Source organism: Thalia democratica, chromosome 5, assembly GCF_965202585.1.
Source record: "Thalia democratica chromosome 5, ktThaDemo2.hap1.1, whole genome shotgun sequence".
In the NCBI taxonomy this organism is placed as follows: domain Eukaryota; kingdom Metazoa; phylum Chordata; class Thaliacea; order Salpida; family Salpidae; genus Thalia; species Thalia democratica.
Window position 1 is genome coordinate 64111620 of NC_139169.1, and position 22521 is coordinate 64134140.

Genomic DNA, 22521 nt, shown 5'->3' on the forward strand with positions numbered 1-22521 from the left:
CTATTTTAGTGATTTATATTTATTTTAAAATTTTATCGAAAACTTTTTTATATAATTATAATTTAAATCTTCATACTTGAACGCAATATTAACGCTAGGTAGCCTAGTAAAAACTATTTTATAAAGCTTTACGGAATTGAAAAGGTAACTTCTTGTCCATTTGGAATCCTAAAACTTTACAGGATTCCTCTTCAGAGGTTCTATTTTAGTGATTTATATTTATTTTAAAATTTTATCGAAAACTTTTTTATATAATTATTAACGCTAGGTAGCCTAGTAAAAACTGTCTTACAAATTATTTTTATAACTTAAAAATTATAACTTATTTTTATTTTAAACTTATATTTTTAAATCAATCAAAAAAGTTATAGTTTAAAACTTGATTACTTATTAAATTTGATGGAATTTTTTGAGCTTGCATCATTTTTCATTAAGCGTTTAAGAGAAAACTCTCAAAGTCATGTGATTTACTGATGCAACATGATTACAGTTAAGATAAGGAGGAAATAAAAAGCAGACAATTAATTACTGATGTAATGTTGCATAAAGTTAAGAACGTTGCTTTATAAACCAGCCATAGAAAGTGGTTTGAGGTAGACACAGCTTGCTGCAGTAAACATGTTATTTTTGTTGAATAGTCATTTGGTTTTTTCTTGTGTTATTTAAAGTATATTTCCAACAGTGTTTTTTTTTATATTATTAATTATTTAAAAGCTAAGTATTTTAATATTATTTTGTTCTATAGTTTATAAAAGTATTTTATCTTTAGATAGATTCTTGTGTAATGTTTTGACTAAAATTAAATTAGTTTGTAAAGTATGATGTTCTTTATGTATTTTTTAGTGTTAGCAATTGTTATTTAGTACAACATGTTCATTCATTGTCAAGCTTACTTTTATATAGAGGCCCTAAGTATTATTGAATATAAACTTAGTATAAGTAAAGTTTATTATATAAGTAACCTACGTCCATAGGTTGCAGTGGATACCATACAAATGCTGGTGAAATTAAGGATACTAGGCACTAAATAAATTATCATAACTATTACGATAATAGGCTTTCCAGAGTTCCTGATGGAAACAAAGGTATTTACCCGATAAATAATTATGACTACAAAACAACTTGATGTAACCTTAGTCAAACAGACATAGTGAAATAATTATTGAACTGTAGTTTAAAAGTTCTTCTACTGTTGTTCCAAAAAAATTCAATTAAAGTTATTAATTTTAGTTAAATTTACAGCGTGATAAGTTGTAAAACGAGAGTTTTAAAAATTACAGAAATCTTAAAAGAAAAAAACAAGCTATTTCAGGCAGCTCATCAGTGTAATTTTTTTTAAATCTTAGAAAAAGACACAACTATAGCTTATGATGTTTTGTTTGACAAGCTTGGTTTGTCTACATTTTATAAAAACAAAACACAAAAAAGAGATGCCCAGTTGAAAATTCGAAGATTTTTTGAAAAAAATACCGAGGTAAGTTTTTAAATCTGAATCTATATGTTCAAATAAAATAACTATTATCTGTTTTTATTTATTATCTTTCATTATGCAGCTGATGAGCCACCTGCTAAAAAAAAAGTTGTATGCTTTGAACAGCAGTCTGAAGAAACCGGACAATCAAGTTCTGAAATTGAGGATAAGAACTTATCAAGTAGGAAAGGTTAAATTTTGCTAGTTTATATAAAACTTTCTTTTTTAGAAAATACTAAGTTTTAAATACTTTATGACACGTTTAATTAATTTCACGGCTAAGCACAACTTATGTGGGAAGTTATTATTAATTTAAAAGAAAATTATTTTACAAATAAATCAAAAATTGTTTAAAAAATGTATGTTAATCAGGTATAATTGATTTTCTTATAAAACAATTAAAAAATTTTTAAAAATAGAACCTCTGAAGAGCAATCCTGTAAAGTTTCAGGATTCCAAATGGACTAGAAGTTACCTTTTCAATTCCGTAAAGTTTTATAAAATAGTTTTTACTAGGCTAGCTAGCGTTAACATTGCGATGTAAGAAGATTTAAATTATAATTATATAAAAAAGTTTTCGACAAAATTAAAAAAAAATTCAGATCACAAAAATAGAACCTCTGAAGAGGAATCCTGTAAAGTTTCAGGATTCCAAATGGACTAGAAGTTACTTTTCAATTCCGTAAAGCTTCATAAAACAGTTTTTACTAGGCTAGCTAGCGTTAATATTGCGTTCAAGTATGTAGATTTAAATTATATTTAAATACAAAAGTTTTCGACAAAATTTTAAAATAAAAACAAATCACAAAAATATAAGCTCTGAAGAGGAATCCTGTAAAGTTTCAGGATTCCAAATGGATTAGAAGTTACCTTTTCAATTCCGTAAAGTTATATAACATTCTTTGTATATCCAAATATCGCAATTTTAAATATTGACGAAACTTCCTATCCATGTTAAAAATCCGTATATTAAAGAATTTTAAACAATTAGTACAAATGTTTTTTTGTTTTATCTTAATTCAAAACATTTTGACAATTAAAATACGTTTTTTATTTAAATATTTCAACCCTAGCTTTTAATTTTTCACTATTTTCCTCTGTTAAATTATTATAGGTTTATATTTAGAAAAAAAAATCATTTTTGAACAGAATTAAATAAGCCATCGAAAAGACTGCTACAGTTACAAAACAAAATTTTAATCTTATAAAAAATGTTTTAATTGATTGCTTTATTTTCACATAACTAAATGAAAAATCTTTTTTTTTTTTTAAATAAAGAAAAAAAAATTGTTAGGATTTAGGTTTAGTTTTTGAAGGTTATTTCAAGTCAAATACTGTTTCATGGTATTCTACCACAAAACATATAGTTTAAAAATTTAATTTTTAATTTTAAAACTAACTTGCTCATAATATCTTTTAGCATTAAAATTAAAAAATTTTCTGCATTAATAGAAGCTATTTATAAAACGAATTTTCATGTGAAATAATTAACCAGTTGGTCAGACTTCCTAACACTAGATCAGCAATGAAGTTATAATCTTTAATTCATTATGTGTAAAATAAGCTGTTCATTATTTTGTAGTTTCTAATCCATTGAAATTTTAAATTTTATTAACAATACAATGTTTCACTCGCTTTACTTGTAAGTAACAATTGAAACATAAAACATTGAATTGTTAGCAAAATTTAAAATTTATAACTGATCATTCTCCTTGTATATAAGTTGAGAACTTTGATTGTCATCTTTAAAGTATAAAGTACACAGTTTTTTAATCTATGGTAAAGTAATTTTGGAAAATGCCTATTCATAAAATAATATAAGTGTATTGTGCGACTTAAATAAGTTACTTAGCATTCACTACTAAATGTCCGAAATTCGTTATATAAAAGACTATTATAATGTCAGGTTTCAGTTAATATTTTTGATGGGTAACGTACGATCCAGTCAAATTTCGGCCTGCAAAGTACCTTGAAATCTACTTGTGCAAAACAAATAAATGTTAGTTTTTGATACTTAATACTTTGAATTACGCTTTTTATTTGTTTTTAGTTTACAATAGTACTTTCCAGGTCACAATAATAGTAAATCAGTTTATTGAGAACTTGCTGGAGTTTTTTAATTTTCTTATATGTTAGTTTTTTTAAATTATGCACCCCATAAGTACATTTTTTACAAGTTGACACTAGAAAGGATTATTTAGTAAAAATGTCTTGCTGACTACAAAAGTTGTCCACAGCAACCTAAAGGTTCCATTAGTTTCAAAACAATTCATGTTTAAACAGAATTGATTACAGATTACAAAAGGTTTTTAATATATAAGTATTTTAATACACTTTACTGGGCTTATAATAAAATAACTGTAAATTATTTTTTCAAGCCCTGTAAGTTACTTTGAACATAGCCCAAAAGTGCGTGCATAAGAAGTTCAAGACTAAATTACGTTTCGAATACAACTTTTTGGCTCAAAAATGCGTACTCAAGAAGAAAAAATACTTTTTGAAATCAAGGGGGGCGATTTTTTTTCAATCTTCTGAAAAGGGGGCGATTTAGTAAATGAGTTTGGAAAACCCTGGTTTAAGACATTGTTTACTTTTAAATATTTAAATACTCAAATTTAAGCTCAGGGTCAAATATTTTATAGTAAGCTGAAAGTATTAAAAGTATGAGAATAAAAAAATGAAAAAAGTCTAAATGTTTTAAAAATGCCTTCTAACTAGTTATTGCTGTTCAAAGTAAAATTAAGCATATTAAACACAAATGCTTAATTTAAACATCTCCAAACTTAGCAACCCTGCTAAACATTATCATAAATCCCTAACAGCTTATGCCATTTTTTTTCATTTAAATTTTAATTATAAAGTTTTGTCATTTGCTTTTTTAAGTAAAGCTGCTCTATAAGACAAATGTTAATTGAAAATGTTTTAACAAATTTAGAAGTTAAAATTTGTAGTTGTCATCGTTTATCAGTAAAATGGTTTCTTTGCAGCTCCTGCAATTTTGAAAAGCTAAAATATAAAAATACTTAAAGTTTTCGTAAAGTAAACTATAAAAGTGTGTTGCAAAAAAAACTTAAAAAATTGAAGTTTGATAGTTTAGGTAAAAAACACTTGAAAAATCCTCTTGTTTAAAAATTTTTGAAATATACTGGAAAATACATAAATTAATAAAATGTTACATGTAATTTTATAAAATGTTTATGAGTTAGTAGTTACAAACTATTTATAATATCAATAAAAAGTATGTTGTTAAATAGTTTTATAAAAAACACAATAAAAATTGCTTAACATCTGTATTTCAATAACTTAACATCTGATTTATTGTTTTATATTTAGTTGAGTTTCTTTTCTTTGTAATAATAATTGACCTTTATATAAAAAATCTCAAAAAAATACCAACGTTATTATAATTGAGACTTTTTATTTTAACTGACAGGCTCTCAAAAAAGGACTCAATAACATGATATTTCTTTTTAATTAGGAAAAAAGTAAAATATATAAGTCCTACAATCCTTGTCACAAGTCATTTATGACACATTTAAATAAATAATCAATGACATCTAAATGGAGACTGAAAACCGTATTAACAAAACAAAATATACTTTATATAACTACATTGTCTTTGTAAAGTAAACTTCTCTACTAAAAAATCCATAAATCTATCCATAAAGTATATATATGTCATAAGTTTTCAAGAACACCTTAATAAAGTTGTTTAAAAAAAAAGTCCTCGTAAGGTCTAAGCTATGCAGATAAGATTTCACTGAACTTAGGTGACCTGAGGAAAACTTTAATAATTATTATTAGTAGTATATTTATTTTTTATATTATCATTAAAGAAAAGCCAAAATTTTATTTAAACCGAAATAGGTTTACGACCACACATAAAAAACTATACATAAGATGAATAAGTAAGAGCGATTATCCAAAAAGCTGAGATTAAACGCCTTAACTACGTATGTATTTAATTTGAGAGTCTAAAAAAGATAATTTATCATAGGTTTAATACTGTGGGCAAAACTTAAATAAAAAATGAGAAGGCTTTTATAAGTGTGAAAAAGCACTGTTTTACCAACTCAAGCGTGAAATCGTTAATTATTTCTAGATTTTATTCATTTTTTGACAAACAATTGAGTAAATTAGTCTCATTTTGAAATTAGGACTCGGCCGAATCCGAGTCTCATTTTAAATTTAGGATTCGGCTGAATCCGAATCTTGGATTTAGTAGATCACTAGTTTTGAATAATCTAGCTCACGCTCTTCCCAAAGTTATCTATGACCATCAAAGGGGCCAAAAGGGGGAGGGGGGCATGAGCAACGCACTAAAGGTGGTCAAAGGGGGCTCAGGAGGTCATAACTTGAAATTTACACTAGATATCCCGGAGTTGATGATGAAGAGCAAAAAAATAGGTCTTGGCGTTTTTAATGGTAGTTTTTGAGTAATAATTTATTTATTTTGAGCATTTTTTCAATGGAAAATGTACAATTTGATGAAAATTTCAAAGCCAACATAGCTTTAAAAAGTTTGTTTATATTACTTACTAAATTTATTTCGAACCGATAGCTACATCTGAAAATTTCTAATAACTTGATCTACTATAAGAAATCTTACTTTATTAATAAAATTGTAGAAGAATTTGTTTAAGTTTTGGTAATTTTTCATAGGTTGAAGTACCTACAAGTATTCAGCAAATCGTAAAAGTAGAATATTATGTTACCACACACTCACACAACCTACTGATTTTTTTTATATTTTAAATTAAACTTAGATCACTGTGATAAAAAAAATTACAGTAAAAACTATCGATATTTAAAAATTATACTATCTTTTATAAACTTTCTAGTACCCGTTTATTGTTTTTAACATCATAAGTAGGATTTACTAACTAACTAAGATAAAAAATAATCTGTATGAAAAGACTTCTTATTTTAAACTTTAAACAAAATATGCAAAAAATAAACAAAATTACTGATAAACAATCACATCAAATAATATATCAAAATATTTAACTACTTAGGTTTGAAGTGAAAATAAGTACCACTTAATTTCTACAAACTAATTGAAATTAACATGTAACTGAAGATATAAAGTTTTTAAACTGTTTGATAATGTTTGAAATTTTAAGATAAATATACGTTGTAAAGTCAAGTTTTATTAATAAGTTAGTAAAAAGTTAAGTGTTTTACTTCATTCATTTTATAGATATCAAATCGATTTATGCCTTGTTTATTATTTTGATTTTAAATACAAAAACTTTAGTAAAATGATGTTGCCAATGTTTGTTTAAAACTTATTTCAAGCTAGAATTTTTCAATTATACAAAAAAAAACTTTATTTGGAGATTGTTTTCTTTTAAGCATCAAAAATACTATAAATCATGTTAACTAATTCAATTAGTATTATAAAATACACGTGTGAACTGAGTTATCAGTTATTTTATCAAATTAAATAAAAAAACTGTCGTTAAACACAACAAAAATATTTTTTACTTAATCATAGTTTTAATTAATATGATGTTTACTAATTTACAATTTTATTCATAAAACTATGTTCCACTCAAAGTTAATGTAGTAAAATAAAGAAATTTAACATATAAATTAAAATTTCCAACAACTTAAATCGTAAAACTATTAATAAGTGCAAATAGAGTGCCATAAAATTACCTAAAAGTTTGTTAAATGTTAACATTTAAAACTAACATTTTAACATGAAGTTATTTTGTATAATAATTTCAAATTGAAAGTTTTTTAAATCGAGAAACATTATACTAGAAACAAATTCAACTAGGTTCAAATCAAAACCTTTAAAATAAATTTTACCTACAAAATATAAATAGTTTTTCAATCAGTCTTGATTTCCAACTTGGGTCTCAACGATGCCATGGTAACCAACAGTGCTTCCTCCGTCCTAATGGTCCTGCTGCCCTGGTTGGGACACGTGTTCAGGTAGCAGTCGAACAGCTGCTGCGGGTCGTCAATACCCTCCAGGTCGTCATCGTTGCTAAGCGACAGCTCCAGACCCTGAACACCGCCAAAGACAACAAGCAAGTGGGTGAAGTTGGACTTTGAGGTGGGTGTTCCCACAGGAAACTTGAAATCATCGACTGATTCTCCTCTCTCAGAAGTACCTACTGTGATGTCATACTTGCCTTCTTTGTACGTGCACCCTGTGATGGCTTCCGACAGTGACCCAGCAAGTCTGACCCTGTAGCCCCAGTATATCCCGTCCTCTGTCCTTGGCTTCTCGCAGTCCACTCCTCTGCCGTTGAGGAACTTTTTGGTTTGGAAGTCAGACTTGAGGCTCTCTTCCGACATTTGAACGGTCACCCTGGTGCCAGGATCAAGCTTCATGTCAATCTGAACGTCTTTTTTGATGATGCTGTTTACCCTGATGCCGCAGTCCACAAACGAGCCTTATTAACAACAGTTTTGAATTAAAAATTAATAGTTTAGTATATATTGTAATTATTATGATAAATTGCACTATAATATAAACTTGTTTTGTACAATATGAAACTTATATAGTAGAGTAAAAAATGACAGTTTTGTTAATATTTTCCATTTAAATTTTACAGCAGTAATAAATAAATAAATCTTTTCATTATTTCTTGTGAAGTTATCACAAATAATCATAATGTATAATCCAATTTAAACTACATAATTGATTAAACAACAAAATATCAACAATTACACTAACAATTAACCAAATAAAAAACAAACCCTTATTTGATTTGGTCGGCCTGTCCAGCACCACTCCCTCCCTGTACTTGCTCTTGTCCAGCGCCCTCATGTGGTGTGGCGAGTCCAGCGGGTTCATCAGTCCCGCCATGCTCAAGTCATTGTGCCTCGGGAAGAAGTCCTTGCGCAGGTACTGGGGACACTCCAAGTACTGCAGCAATCTTGCCAGTTGTAAGCAGCAGTGGGCCTTGTTCTTGTGGGAGGAGTGGCCCACCCCGCTGAAGTTTCCATCTGTTTCCTTGATGTTTTCATCCTTTCCGCTCTCGTCAAACACCACAATCTCGTCAATGTTGAATATGACAGCGTGCCTGGCTATCTGGCCAGCCAAGTAGGTTCTGAGCTCAGGGGACTGGGCGTTGTCGAGGATGGAGCCGGGCAGAGCAATGCTGACAGTGTAAGGTCTTCCTTTAATGCTGGTTTCATGTTTAGCTTCTTGCTTTTCTGCATCAGTTGCAGGAACATCTTCCTTATTTTCTGACTTTAAATCAATACTATCTTTTTCAACTTCTGGAATTTCAGTTGCGGTGATTGTTGCTTTAGACTTTTTCTTTTTAGCCTTCTTTATCTTTTTCAATGAGTTGTGTTTTTTCTTTTTAATTTGTTTTTCTGAATTTGTCATTTTAATGCTTATAGATTAAGTTAATCTGGTACTAAAAAAGTTGAGTTTAGTATATATATAGTAGTTAAAAAGCTAGTATATGATATAAATATTTAAGTTATGGTTATAATTACTTTAAAAACCTTTTTTTTTTTAACTTAAGTAACAAAATAATTAATAGATAGAATTTTTTTTTCTTTTGCTATTTTTACTTTTTAATTTATTTTATTATAAAATCAAACTGAGAACAGTTTTTTTAGTTACTGGCAAAATACAGGGTTGCCACTTGTTTTTCAAAAATTTCTCTTGATTTTTATAAGTACACATTTTTGGGTCTATTTTAATTTAAAGTTAAGTTCAAGGTAAAAAACTGTGTTAAATAGTATAGAAATATTCAAAAGATACTGTAAAGCTACTTTAAATATATTTCTTAACAAATTAAAATTTTGACGATGACAAAAATGTTTTACTTTTATGACTGACTTTTTAATTTAAATTGAACTTTTATTGCTGAACATGTAAAATTTGTTAAAATTCCAGGTATTTCCAGGTATTTTTAGTGATTTTCTTTTTTAAATTCCAGGTTTTTATTTTGCTTAAATTGTCAAATTTAGGTTTTTCCAGGTTTCCAGGTAAACCTGTAAATAGTCAGATATGTATATTGTATATTTATATATATTACCATTTATTTATTTTAACTTTTAAACATTTTTTTGGTACTTAAAATTTAATATATTTACTACCATTTTTAGATGCTTTGTTAAAATAATGACTCAGATTTAAATTATTCATAAAGTACAGGCTAATTGATAAATAATCTATATCTGATAAATGCAGAAATTTAATAATCAGTAACAAAAATTAAATATCTAATCAGAACAAGAGATAATACAAGCTTTAAGGTATTATACCTGAAAAAATCCAGACAAAAAAAGCTTATGAAAAATAGAAACTCTAAAAACTGTTTTTGTACTCTAATACTTACATGGCAATTTATTTGACTGATAATGTTTCCCTATCAATAAATTATGAACACCTTTAAAAAGTTTTTTAGTTACAATGTATATTAGAGTAGATTATTCTTTTTAATTACTAACTTCAATGTAAACCAAGTTAATTTGTATCAAAATATTAATAAAAATTTAAATATAGAAGCTTCTAGAGATTTCTATAAAATTTAACCAAATATTTACAATTAAATAATTTTTAAGACACCTTTTCTATATTATAACATTCTACAGGTTGTAATTAAGCAATACAATAATAAATCTTTATTTAATTTATAGGTATAGTAATAAATCAAAAATGCACTAACTAGTAAAATATTATAGATTTAAACTAAACAGTCAAATAAAGTATAATTATAACAAAACAATATACAAAACAATTAAAACTTTTTTTGAATAATTTTAAATGAATTATAACCAAAAGACACAAGTTTTATCATTAATAATTAATAATGATACACAGACATTATCAAAACGAAAATCAATAATTTTTAAAAAATATGTCAATTTCAGAGACTGGGTTTTTTTCTAATATTCTTGTTAATAGAATCGAAAAGCCAATCAAAGGATTTAAAAAATAATTGGAAATTCTGTAAAATATATCAATACACCATGTATAAAAACAAGTATTACAACATTTGTATACATCTAACTGCAACAACTAGGACAAATTTTATATTTCAGCTTCATAGAATAATTGTAGATTTTTTTCTGTTTTAAACCAACAGTTGTACAGAAAATATACACAAAATGAAACATGACTACCAAAAACTGCTTAAAAATTAGCAAGATTACTCATAATATATTTTTTTTTTAATTTATAAAATTACTACAAAAATATTTTATTTGAAAATCAATCAACAATTTATGTTACTTATTAAATATAATTGTAGTATGAATAATATTATAAACTTTTTAAGAAAACTTTCTTGATATTTTGAGATCTCTACCTCAAAAAATTAAAAAGCATTACTAGATAGATTTTTAGTAAACTTTTAAGCTTCCAATAAAATGACAAGAAAAATTTAAGTCCATACTACAGTGGGCTGTAAAGAGGGGTCAAGCGGCCATTTTAGTTACTAGAAAATAAACCAAAAGTTTTGTTGTATTGTTTAGAGCTGGGTTTCATCATTTAAAACTGATTTTGGTTCTATTCTGCTTTAAATGTATTAAAAATATGCAGCCTTAAATGAAACAAACTTTTGTTGTTTGAAGTTTAAAATAGTTTGAAAAAATCCTATGTCAAAACTAAGGCCTATAGCAGCTGCTAAAAAATACCTTGAAAGGTTTTAAACAAACTTTTTTTTTTCTTTTCTTTAGATTAGTTTTAATTTTAAGAAAGTCAAAAGTCTTTGAATGTTTAAAAAATATAAGTATATTATTTATCTTTTAAAAAAACTGCTATTATTTCCAAAAATTTATTGTTTTTTTTAGGCAATACAGGGTATATTTAAGAGTTTTATTTCAGAAAACACCTGTCACAGACAGTTTTTTTTATTTTTTAGCAAATATGACAAAAAATCTATATAGTAATTTACAAATATGTAAACTATTTAATTAAGGTTTTAGGTACTTTAGAGAGTACATGTGACTCTTTTGCGGTAATCAACTAATTGTGTTCTCACTTTTGTCTTAAAGTTTCATTATAAATTAACACTTAAAATATTTTTTAATGTAAACAATACTCATAAGGCTAATACTTTTAGTTACCAACTATTTTTATTTGATGCTAGTTAAGCATAACCTAATTTGTACTTTTTACAGTTTATTTTTTAAATATCACAAGCACTAGCTTGCCTAAGAAATTTAAAATTGAATCACATTTAAACACCATTTCTGTCAAAAAAAGTCTTCAAAGGAAATTGAGCAAACTTTGAAAACTTTTATAGCTTTGATTTTTTCTTTTTGTAAATGATGCACCAATTAGCATATCTTAAAATATAGACTGAGTTTAATCTGCAGAGTCTAAAAACTGTCTTGAGTGACCAAAAACTGTTGTGAGTCATCCTGAGTTTTTTTTTTAATTTATGAAAAAGTTTTACAAATTTTCAAATTTAATAAAAGTTTATTTCTTCATTAAAGTGGTTATAAAATAACAAAATATTGAAATCTTATTCAAAATCTGGAAAAAATGTCTTAAGATTATCTAAAAAACCTAAAACTATCCTGAGTGTTTTATATAAAAAAAACTATTCTTAGCCAGCCTGAGATTTTAAAAAACTTCAAAATATCTTGAATAATCCTGAGTGTCTGGCAAAACTGGTTTGAAGCTCTAAATGCGCTAGAGTAGTGGTGGGCCACTGTAAAAGTTAGAGACCAGGTCTATCAAAAAGAATTATGCTAGCCAGACTTGAAAAATATCTTTGCCAAGTGTTAAGAAAATTTGTTTTATAGTTTTATTTTAAATACTTTAATAACAAAAATTTTAAGCATAAAAAAAATTAAAATATTTGTTACAAAGAAGCTCTTTTTTTTTTAATTGCTATCAAGCTAAAAATATTTTGTGGACCAGATATTTCTATTGTCAGGTGGTAGATTGTCAATCCCTATGGTAGACAATTAGCTTTCTAATTACTAACTGTCTTGAAAAAATAATCTCTTTTTTTAACAACCCCCTTGTGTAGCAAATAGATAAAATATATTACTTAATAATTAAAACTTAAATTAAAAAAAAAAGTGGAAGAAAAATTAATTAAGCTTAAAATAAAAGATTTTAATCATTAACAATCAAAACTTTAACTATAAAAAATATTATCAAAAAGTTTTAAATTACACCTTATTTCCAGGTTGCCAGGGTACTTAAAATATTTTGAAATTCTAGAAAATCTCAGGATATTTTGACTTTTTTTATAAACTCAGGATGATCCAGGATAGTTTTAATTTTTTGTTTTTAATCTCATGAAAATTTTTTTTAAGATCTAGAATAAAATTTGGTTGATCCAGTTTCAATTGGTTGTTTTACATAACTTAATTTTCTATGAACATAATTTTTATTGATTTTGAAATACTTAACTAAAATTTGTTAAGCCTTGCATCTAGTTTTTTTACTATTCACTTAACAATAATGTTGTAGTTTATGTTCAAAATCTGAAATTAATTTGAGATTTATCATGATTGAGTTTCATAAGTGAGTGCTTTATATGGTAAGATTACAGTAAGTCAATTAAAATGTCAAAAAAGAAACTATTTTCTATTATATATAAAGTTAAAGGCATAGGGGGTTTGACAGTTTTTTTTTTTTGTTTTTTTGTTATAAATTTTTATTTTTTTATTTTTTTTATTTCTGTTTGGACAGAATTTTCTAAATATTGCAAGGAACATTTCCTGAAAATTTGAAGTATTTATCTCAAGAAACGTAGGAGGAGATAGCTTTTAGTGATTTCTAGTTATTAGCAGTTTTAGTTTGCTCCTCCCATAAGGATCCTATTGTTGCCTCTGACTTTGACCGGCTATATCTCAAAAATATTTTTGAAATTTTAAATCTGTAAAAAGCATCTTGTAGCTTAGTAAAAACTGTATAAAATAAGATCAAACTTCAAAAAAAAGTTGTTTACTCCCCCCTATGCCCTTAACTAACGTGGTTACATAAATGACCCAAAAATTTTGTTTTTAAATCTCAATTGTTGAATCTTGAAAAATAGTATTTCTCATAAGTTAAGTGAACATCTAATGCAAAAGCATAAAAATAAAACCTTTTTTTTTAATTATTAAGAAGAAAAATCAACATGAGGTAAAAGTAGTTTGTGCCAGAGGCAAAAATTTTTTTAAGGATATGAAAAAAAAAATCAGGATGACTTGGGCAGTTTTTAGTGACTCAAGATGGTTTTTTTGACTAAGAATAACAACCCTTTAATTTTTTGTTAATAGAATCAAACTAGCCTGAGTTAATTATAAAATTATTAAAAATTTTTAAATAGCCTAAGTTAGCTTATCAAAATTTGAAGTGAGACTAGTGGCAAAGTCTGAGATAAAATAAATTTATTGTTGAATCTTCTTTAAAATAGTTAAAAAGGAGAACAAATGTGGCTTTTAAAGTTTAACTATCCTTTTTTTTAACTAAAAACTTATTTTTGTAAAATGATTCAATATCATTAATGGGATTTTTGTAAAACTTTAAGGACGATTGTTTGAAAACTTTAAAAGAAAGTGGGTTTTTAGTGAAACAGTCTTTCTGAGACTTTTAAGGTTTTACCTTGCATAAGGAGCCTGTTAAACGCATCAACTTGAGTTCATGTAGTTAAGATAAAACTCTATATATTCAAAAAACAAAATAAAATTCCAAGCAAGGTTTCAATCAATTTTTTTTTTATTCAGAAACACAGTAAAAAACAATTGAGTCAAAAGAAGTGTCTTTAATCAATTTTCATTATAAAAATTAATTTGAAGCTTATCTAAATTGAAGTAAATTGCTTCAGAGTTTAATGAAGTTTTGAAAATACTGGTTTTACCAAACAAAGAAAATCAAAATTTTCCCTTAAAATCTTTGCTGCACAGAAATTATAAATATAAATTAATATTATTAACTTCTTGACTCGTCAGAGTTTTATAAAAGTAACAAAATTATCTCAATAATAAAAATTAATATCAAATATTTTATCTTTTAATCTAGAGCAATTTTATTGAGCTTTGAATAAAAGTAAAAGTGAAAAATATATAAAATCATAAAATCAAATAAGCTGTATTATATAAACAGATAATAAAAGATTTATTAAGGGCATAAGTGAGGGATGTAAAGCAGTTTTTCTACATTTTGTTCTTATTTTTAAGACCATTAGCTTGCCTAGCATTTAAAGTTTTGTATATTCAATTTATTTTTCATTTCAAAATATTTACAAAGTTGAAAGCTCAATATATCTCTTATTAAGGACAAATGTAAGGCCAAAAAAGACTGTTTCACTAAAATTCTATCATCTCCTACAGTTTTTAAGCAATCTTTCTGAAACTTTCTCAGTTTAATCTCATAAACATTTCTATAGCAAGATTTCTTTTTTAACTTTGAGTCAAAATATCTTTTATTAACAATAAATTTAAAAATTGTTTTTTTTTGTTTTTTGGTAATAAAAATCTCAAATTTTTTTTATAATTTTTACAAAAAAAAATGTTTGTTAATGCAAAAAACATTTCTTGAAAATTTGAGGTTAATTGATTAAAAATGAAGGAGACATAGATTTATAATTATTATTCTACACAACTGACAATAACTGTTAAGTTAATACATATACTTTATCATGTGAAAAGTATCTTTTAGATTATAACTATATCTTTTGTACAAAGGCTGATGTTTATTTTAGTGAAAAAAATAAAATTGTTTTCCCTATACCCTTAACAATGTGAAAACTATATAGAATAATAGAAATACAGAACATAAGTTTGAGCAAACATTGACTTCTTTCTTGTTATAAATTTTGATTTTTTTCTGATTTTGAGCAATAGATACCAGTTGGGAAAAATAATTGTTACTTTAAGCATATTGTTGTAAAATTTTTATTAGGAGTATTGTCATTTTAGTTCTAAATTCTGGTTTAGAAATATAGGCTTTTACATTATTTTTTTTACAAATTAAGAACTGCTAATAAAAACTGACCAGGTCATTTTAATATTTTTATTTATTTAAAATTTTCAAACTTAAAATTCAAGTAATAGTTAACAATGTTACAGTTATTAAAGATGTTCATACACTGTGTTACACAGTCAAATAGTCTAGCTTTTATCAAAAACTCACTTTGTCAATTCAAGTATTATTGCTTATGGCTTTAGATTTCCACTATTTTTTTGAATAGCTTGAAAATCATGCATACATTTGCATAAATATAGAAAACAATATTTGCTGACTTAGCAAAGGTGCAAAAAATTTGCATGATTTTTAAGCTACTAAAAGTAGTAGTGAAAACTTGAAGGTACCCCTTATCAGATTCAAAAATTTACAAGTTTTGAAAGGGTTTTACATTATATTTTAAGTAACTGCGGCCCGTTTTCTATTTTTTCGAGGAAAATTTTTAGTTTTTGATTTATGAAAGCCTTCCGATCCGACCCTTGGGTTAAAATTTTGCCCGCAGTATAAGACTGTGATAGATTACTTTTGTTATACTTTAATTTGAAAATAAATGCTAATTTAAGCCATTTAATCTCAGGTTTTTGCATAACTGTGTTTCTTGTTTTATCTCACATTTCGATAACCACTACAGCTATTTGTCTTTGCTCTTAAACCTATTTTGGCTCAAATAACTTTCTGGCTTTTATCCTGCGAAAGTTTGCGAAATAAACTTCTTTGTAGGTAGTTAGTTTCATTCATTTTAGTATGATCACTTTCAGGTTACTTTAGTTAAGTTGAAAACTTTATCTAGAAAGCTCAGGCAAAATGAGGTATATTTTTTATCTACATTTAACCTTATCTTGAAAATTTTAATATATGTTACAGCTAATCTTATAAAGTTTTAAGTGTGGAGGTCTAGTTAACAAAACCATGTAAATATATAAAAACTTTGTTGGAATACTATGATTTTCAGCAACCATTTAATTAATACTGATTTTTTATTTATTTGTGTAGTGAATGATTTGTGACCTGGATAAAGGATTTATTTCTTAGTTTTTTTATATTCCATCTTTTCTTGTTATATTTTATGTTAATTTAATCTTTCGAAATGTCAAGCTTTATAATTTGTTTTTTTTATTAGTTTATTAGAAAGAAAATAATAACTAAGTTTAAAAATATTTTACTGAAAAATAAAGGATGAAGCACACTTTATGTTATTGATTAATTACTTACTAATAATAATTATAATTAAGCATTACATTCTATTTTTAATAATTACAGCCCGAGGTCAATATTTTTTTTTAATTTCTAGGCTCATTACTTATAAAAATTTTTCGACCCTTTAGCATAGATTTTTGCATATAATATAAAGACCATGATAAATTATTTTTTACCATCTCAAATAAATAAAAAAAGATTTCATTAAGGTGTTCAAGTTTAGCTTTTTTGCAAAACCGTTCTTCCTTATTCATCTCACATTTAGTTTAAAACTACAGTTTTTTGTCTTTGCTCATGGATCTATTTTGGCTCAAAAAACATTCTGGCTTTCCTCCTACGAGAATTTGCAAGATGAATATTTGTATAAACTAGATTTATTTTCATTTTTGTATAAATACTATGCAGATCACTTCATTTAGGCTTAAAATTTATTCTGGTAAGCTCAGGTCTAATCAGGTTTTATTTTCTAACCGGTTTTATTAAGTTGTATGTATGTTATGGCGAAATCTAGGCGATTTCAGTGCAGAGGTCTAATTTACAGTAACAATGAAATTGTTTTTAGTATTTTTTTGAAACATTGTGCTTTTGAGCAACCAGCTATAAGTTATTGATTATTTATTTAATTGTGTAGTAAATAAGTTGTAACCAGGATTGAAAGAATTAATAAACATTTTTAATTCAAAAAAATCTATTTTTTTTATATTTATATAGTTTCAAAACTTTTTAAATGTCATGTTTTGTAATAATTTCTACTTATGATTTCATATAAAGAAAATAGTAAAAAGACTTGGGAATAATTTACTGAAGTTTATTTTAATACAGTTTGTCATAGGGTTAACATATATTTGTTTTATGCTATTTTATAATGTTTTATGGTGTTATTATAAATTAAGTATAAACTTTATTTTAAATAACTTTGGGCCTGCAAATAACTTTTTCTACAAAATTATAAGTCTGCGACTTTTTAAAGCTTTCCGACCTTAGGTTTAGAGTCTTGCACACAGTATAAAGAATGTGTTATACTATTTTTGTCAGGCTCGTGAATATAGTTAAATACTTAATAAAATATCAGCCTTTTTGCATTATAGTTGTTCATTATTCATCTCAAATTTAGTCTATCGCCTAAGTTTTGTGTATTGCTTGTGAACCTATTTTGGATCAAATGACAAATCTGGCTTTTCTCTACAAAAAATTCTTCAAGGTAGGTAATTATTTTCATTTCATTTTAGCGTTGTCACTCTCAGGTTACCTCTGAAGTCTTATCTGAAATTCAAAGACCTAATCAGGATTTTATTTAACCAGCTTTATTGAGCTTATCTTACAAATTTATGACATGTAATTTTGACTAAATTTATGGTGGTTAAAATGTGGAGGTTTCATTTATGAAATCCATGTAATTATTTAAAATATTTTATGTTAGATTAATTTAATTTTCAGGAACCATCTAGATGTTATTGATTATTAGTTTAATATTAATGTAAATGATATGAGACCAAGATTAAAGAAATTTTTATATATTTATTATATTTTTTCCTGAATTTTTAAAGTTTATATATTCTTGTGTCATTTTAGAGACACTGTTAGTTGCAATAGAAAAAAACTCATAGCTTTAGTTACGATGTTTTTAATTAAGTTTTATTATTAAATAGTCAAATTTTTATACGAAGAAATAATCAATTAATTTTTAAAACTTCAAATACTTGTAATATTAAAGTATATTTCCATTACCTTTAACTACATTGGTTCATTAATGTTTTCATTTATTTACACTTTCAAAACATTGTTAAAACTATTTTTGATAAATAAGTTACATTAAAACATTAAGTTGTTGTGTGTAAATTTTTTAATTTACATTTCAAGATTAGGTATATTTCAGGGTAAGTTCGAAACATACACTAGATATTTTACGTATGTCATGAAGAGTAGAAACTTTAACTACAACTACTGCCCGCGAATGTTAATATTTTCTAAATGATGCCACGACCACCAAATGCCTGAACTATAAAAACTTCTTAATATGTAAAATAAATTTTATCTACTGTAAAAATTTTATTGTTTTTGAGTACTTTTCGAAAAGTATTAGAACCTTCCACATAGGCTACTTGAACAAAAAGCTATCTTTAAACCTTTCAGATCCAATAATTAAATAATCAAAAATAGTAAAATGATATTAACATTGAGTTTATAAATAATACAACAATGCTGTAAACACCGTAAAACAGCTGTAACTAGTTTTAAACAATGTATTATTTGTGTTGTCATATTAATGTATAACTAAATTTATAAAGCACACAATTAAAGCTACATTTATTCTAAAAGCCTGAAAAAATGTCCCAGAGTCTAGACATATATTATTAAATTATTTCTTAAACTTGTTATTTACTTATTATTATTTTAATTATTCCAAATGTTATCTAGTAAAAGTTCCAGATTTTCAAAAATATTTTCAACATGCTCAAACACTTTTTCGTTTTATGTGCATTTTTTATTTTATGCGGGTCGTGCTCCTCCGGAACACTGCACGATCTGGATTCCAATACTGACCCCCACTCGTGCGACCCGGACGATCTGCACTGCCAGAGGCTGAGCTCGGCCAGAATGCAGCGAATAGAGGAATTTCGAACGACTCTGCTCGAAAAACTGGATCTGGACAGCGTTCCGAACATCAGAGCCGAAGACTTGCCCAGCCCTGAGATGATCGAGTCCCTGAAGAAGAGGTACGGAATCACGGAACAACCTGACCAGGACGAAACTTCGTCAAACAAGGAGCTAATCATACTTGCAAAACCAGGTTATTTCTAGTTAAAGCTTACTAGTTATAAGTATTTTAGGGGTTAAAACTAAATATATTCAAGTTTTATGTTTGTAAATTTAAACCAAACTTAAAAATGTAAAACCTAAGAAAACATTTTAAAAATTTTACATTAGATTTAAGTATATTTGATTGTCTTTTTAATGTTAAATAAAATAAAACGAGTAAAAACCTTTAATTTTCTAACTTTAAGACTCAGTATTTTATTATCATAGATTAAAAAATAAACCGAGTGTAAAAGTTAGAAATTTAATAGAATAAGACAAAAATAACAAGTGTTTGTTTTTTTTTGTAGACCAAGGTGTGATTCATAGTTAAAAAAAAAAAGTTTTAGTTATATTTTAAAACACATCTTTATCTACAAACTAAACGGAAACGATTTTTTGACTATTTTTGCATATCATCATTAAAATTAAGTTTTTTTTTAGTTGAACGAGCACTTAAATATAGTGAAAAAAGTTAAAACTTGAATTTTTTTTGAAATGTTCCTGTTTACACTTTTTTTTTTACATAGCATCAACTTTTAGTTTTTAACAAAACTTTGTTTAAGTTGAAGTGCGGTCAAATGTCTAAAAACTTTTTTTTTGCATTTTAAGCTGAATGCTTGACCCTGAGCATCATATACTTTTCGGTTTTTTTTTAATTTATAGTTCTATTCTAAAATGATATTGTATTCAAGTGTATAGCTCTTAAAAGAATATTATCTTAAAACACTGTTTAATTTATTTTACTTTTATCATGATATCTTTTCATAAAATTTAAAGTGCTAGAACATTAACTCGGTCAAATGTTAAAATACAAAACCCTTTTTTTTAAATTTTTTTGAACAGTAGTTTTCTTTTCTAATATATATACCAAAGCAACGTTTAGCTAAAAACATTTTTTTAAATTATTTTAGTGAGCGAATCTGAGCGCGAAAAGGGAACCAGGGGTAGCTACTTCGAGATCACGCAAAATGAGAGAAGCTTCATTGCGAAAAAAGCTTCGCTCTATTTGTACGTTAAGCCTCAAGCTGGCAGAACGACAAACGAGACCTACATCAACATTGTCAAGTACAAGACTGCCTCCGACGGCACCTCGGAGTCATTCGGTGGACCGAGACGGAAGGTCAAGCTGACAAGTGACAAGGGACATTGGAAAAAGTTGGACGTTTTGAGCCACGTAAACAAGTGGCTGGAAAATGACGAAGAAGAGCGCCGAATTCGAATTTACGCTGAAGATGACCAAATTTTGGCTGTTGACTTCACTGATAAAAACAGCCCCCATGTAAGTTTTAATTTTAGTTATGAAATTTTTAATTTAAAGTGATATACTCCAGTCGTCGTCAAGCTAAACAAAAACTGTGCACCCCAATTCACAAAATAAAAAATATGTGGATCCCCTAAGTTTAAGTCTCCTGAATTTTTTCATAATATCTGGTTCAAGTTTCAAAACTAGATTTAACAACGCTTAAGACCATTTTTTCGCTCTTCACCATCAGCTTTAGAATATGTGTGAAAGTTTCAGACTTTTAGAACTATTTTTTATGCAAACTAAAATATATTTCGTGTATTTAAGATAAATTTCGTGCACAACTTTGACGATCACTGATCTACTCTGTACTTTGTACACATCTCAGCGATATATTAACTTATACTAGCTATCACAAACTTTATCTTTTAAAGTCGTAATACATATGACTTTTGTATGTGTAAAAAATATTAGTAATCTAAATAACCAACTCATGCTAATAATCAACAAACAAACAGAGACCTTACATACAAGTTTCGCTGGAAAAAAATCCCATGATCAAAAGCAGGAGTAAGCGCGAGTTGAACACCAGGGATATGACTGAGATCTGTGCAAATAAATTGTTGCAACCTTCCCACTGCTGCCGTCACGATCTCAACATCGAGTTCAGCTCAGTCAACTGGAACTTTGTGGTTTTTCCGAAGTCTTGGAACGCCTACTACTGCTCCGGGCCGTGTCGTTCCCAGGACATGTCAACAATGCGGGGTCAATTGGTGTCTATAACCAACCAGGTCATAGACAAGGGTGCTCGGGACGGCTGCTGCACCGCGAAAGAGACCAAGCCGCTCAGCATCATGTACTACGACGGTTTGAACAACATGGTCCATAAGAAGTTGGATGATATGTACATAACCAAGTGTGGGTGCGCATAAGTCGTCGCCTGTAAGAACTAGCTGCACAATATTATAGGATTTTTTTTTTCAAAAGTAAATAAACTATTTAAAAAGTACTTGCATTGCTTTTTTAGACTTTTTTCTGTAATAATGATGATTATGTAGTAATTTAATCTATATAATTTCTTTAATGAAATGTGTTTATTCAAAAGACAAAACAGCCAATCTTTTAGTAGTATAAAACTACTAAAATAAACACAAAATATACCGCAAATGCTCTACATATAAGAAAGTTCTTAATATTCTGAACAAATTTAAATGTCGGAATATTAAATATAGAAATAGAACTTACTAATAATACAGAGTCTTAAAATAAGGTGTGCTTTTTTCTTGAACTGACGGCTGAATGAACAATAGAGTAATAATTTAATTATAGTTAAATTAAGTATAACTAGTAGCAGAAATTTATAAAAACTACATCAAGTTTTTTGATTCCTTTCATCAACTATTTTTTCAGACGATTATTACACGCAACATATTAACTTTTTGTTCATTACAATAAATCCAGCTTGAAGTGTATTGACATTATTCTCGGTGTTTTTTTGCACCTCTAAATTTCTAAAAACGATTTTTGCATCTCTAATTTTCTAGAAACCTATACTACAGTTTAACAATACACTTAAATTTTATTATTTTACTACAAGTTTTTAAAATATATAAACTAATCAAGTAACTTATACTTATATTTCATATTTAATTATCGCTAAATAATCTTAAGTTCTTGTGTTTTGGAAACCTGTGAAACAATAACTTTTAAAAGACATCAAGAAACTTTTTAAAGAAGGTTCTACTATTAATCGTGAGAAACTGTTTTTACAACTTTAAATTTTGAAAAAATTTAAACTTTTACGATAAATGTAAATTTCTTTTTCTCTTTATACATCATATTTTGAATATAAAAAAAAGCAAAATATTAAGTTTTCGACACTTAATTTTTATAGTTAAGTTTATTATGTAACATATC

At 26.7% G+C, this 22521-nt stretch overlaps 2 protein-coding genes across 2 annotated transcripts in view; one reads left to right on the forward strand and one right to left on the reverse strand.

The window, feature by feature from the left end:
* Positions 1 to 22521, forward strand: part of LOC145837262 (ovochymase-like) — a 65435-nt gene that overhangs the window by 20615 nt on the left and 22299 nt on the right. The gene's annotated exons all lie outside the window — the stretch shown is intronic.
* LOC145835712 (28S rRNA (uridine-N(3))-methyltransferase-like) lies at positions 7277 to 8839 on the reverse strand. The gene is made up of 2 exons (XM_082943415.1): positions 8189 to 8839; positions 7277 to 7881 (listed from the first exon to the last, which is right to left on the reverse strand). Exons 1-2 carry the CDS (start codon positions 8823 to 8825, stop codon positions 7310 to 7312), a joined length of 1209 nt encoding a protein of 402 aa, XP_082799541.1. The 5' UTR covers positions 8826 to 8839; the 3' UTR covers positions 7277 to 7309.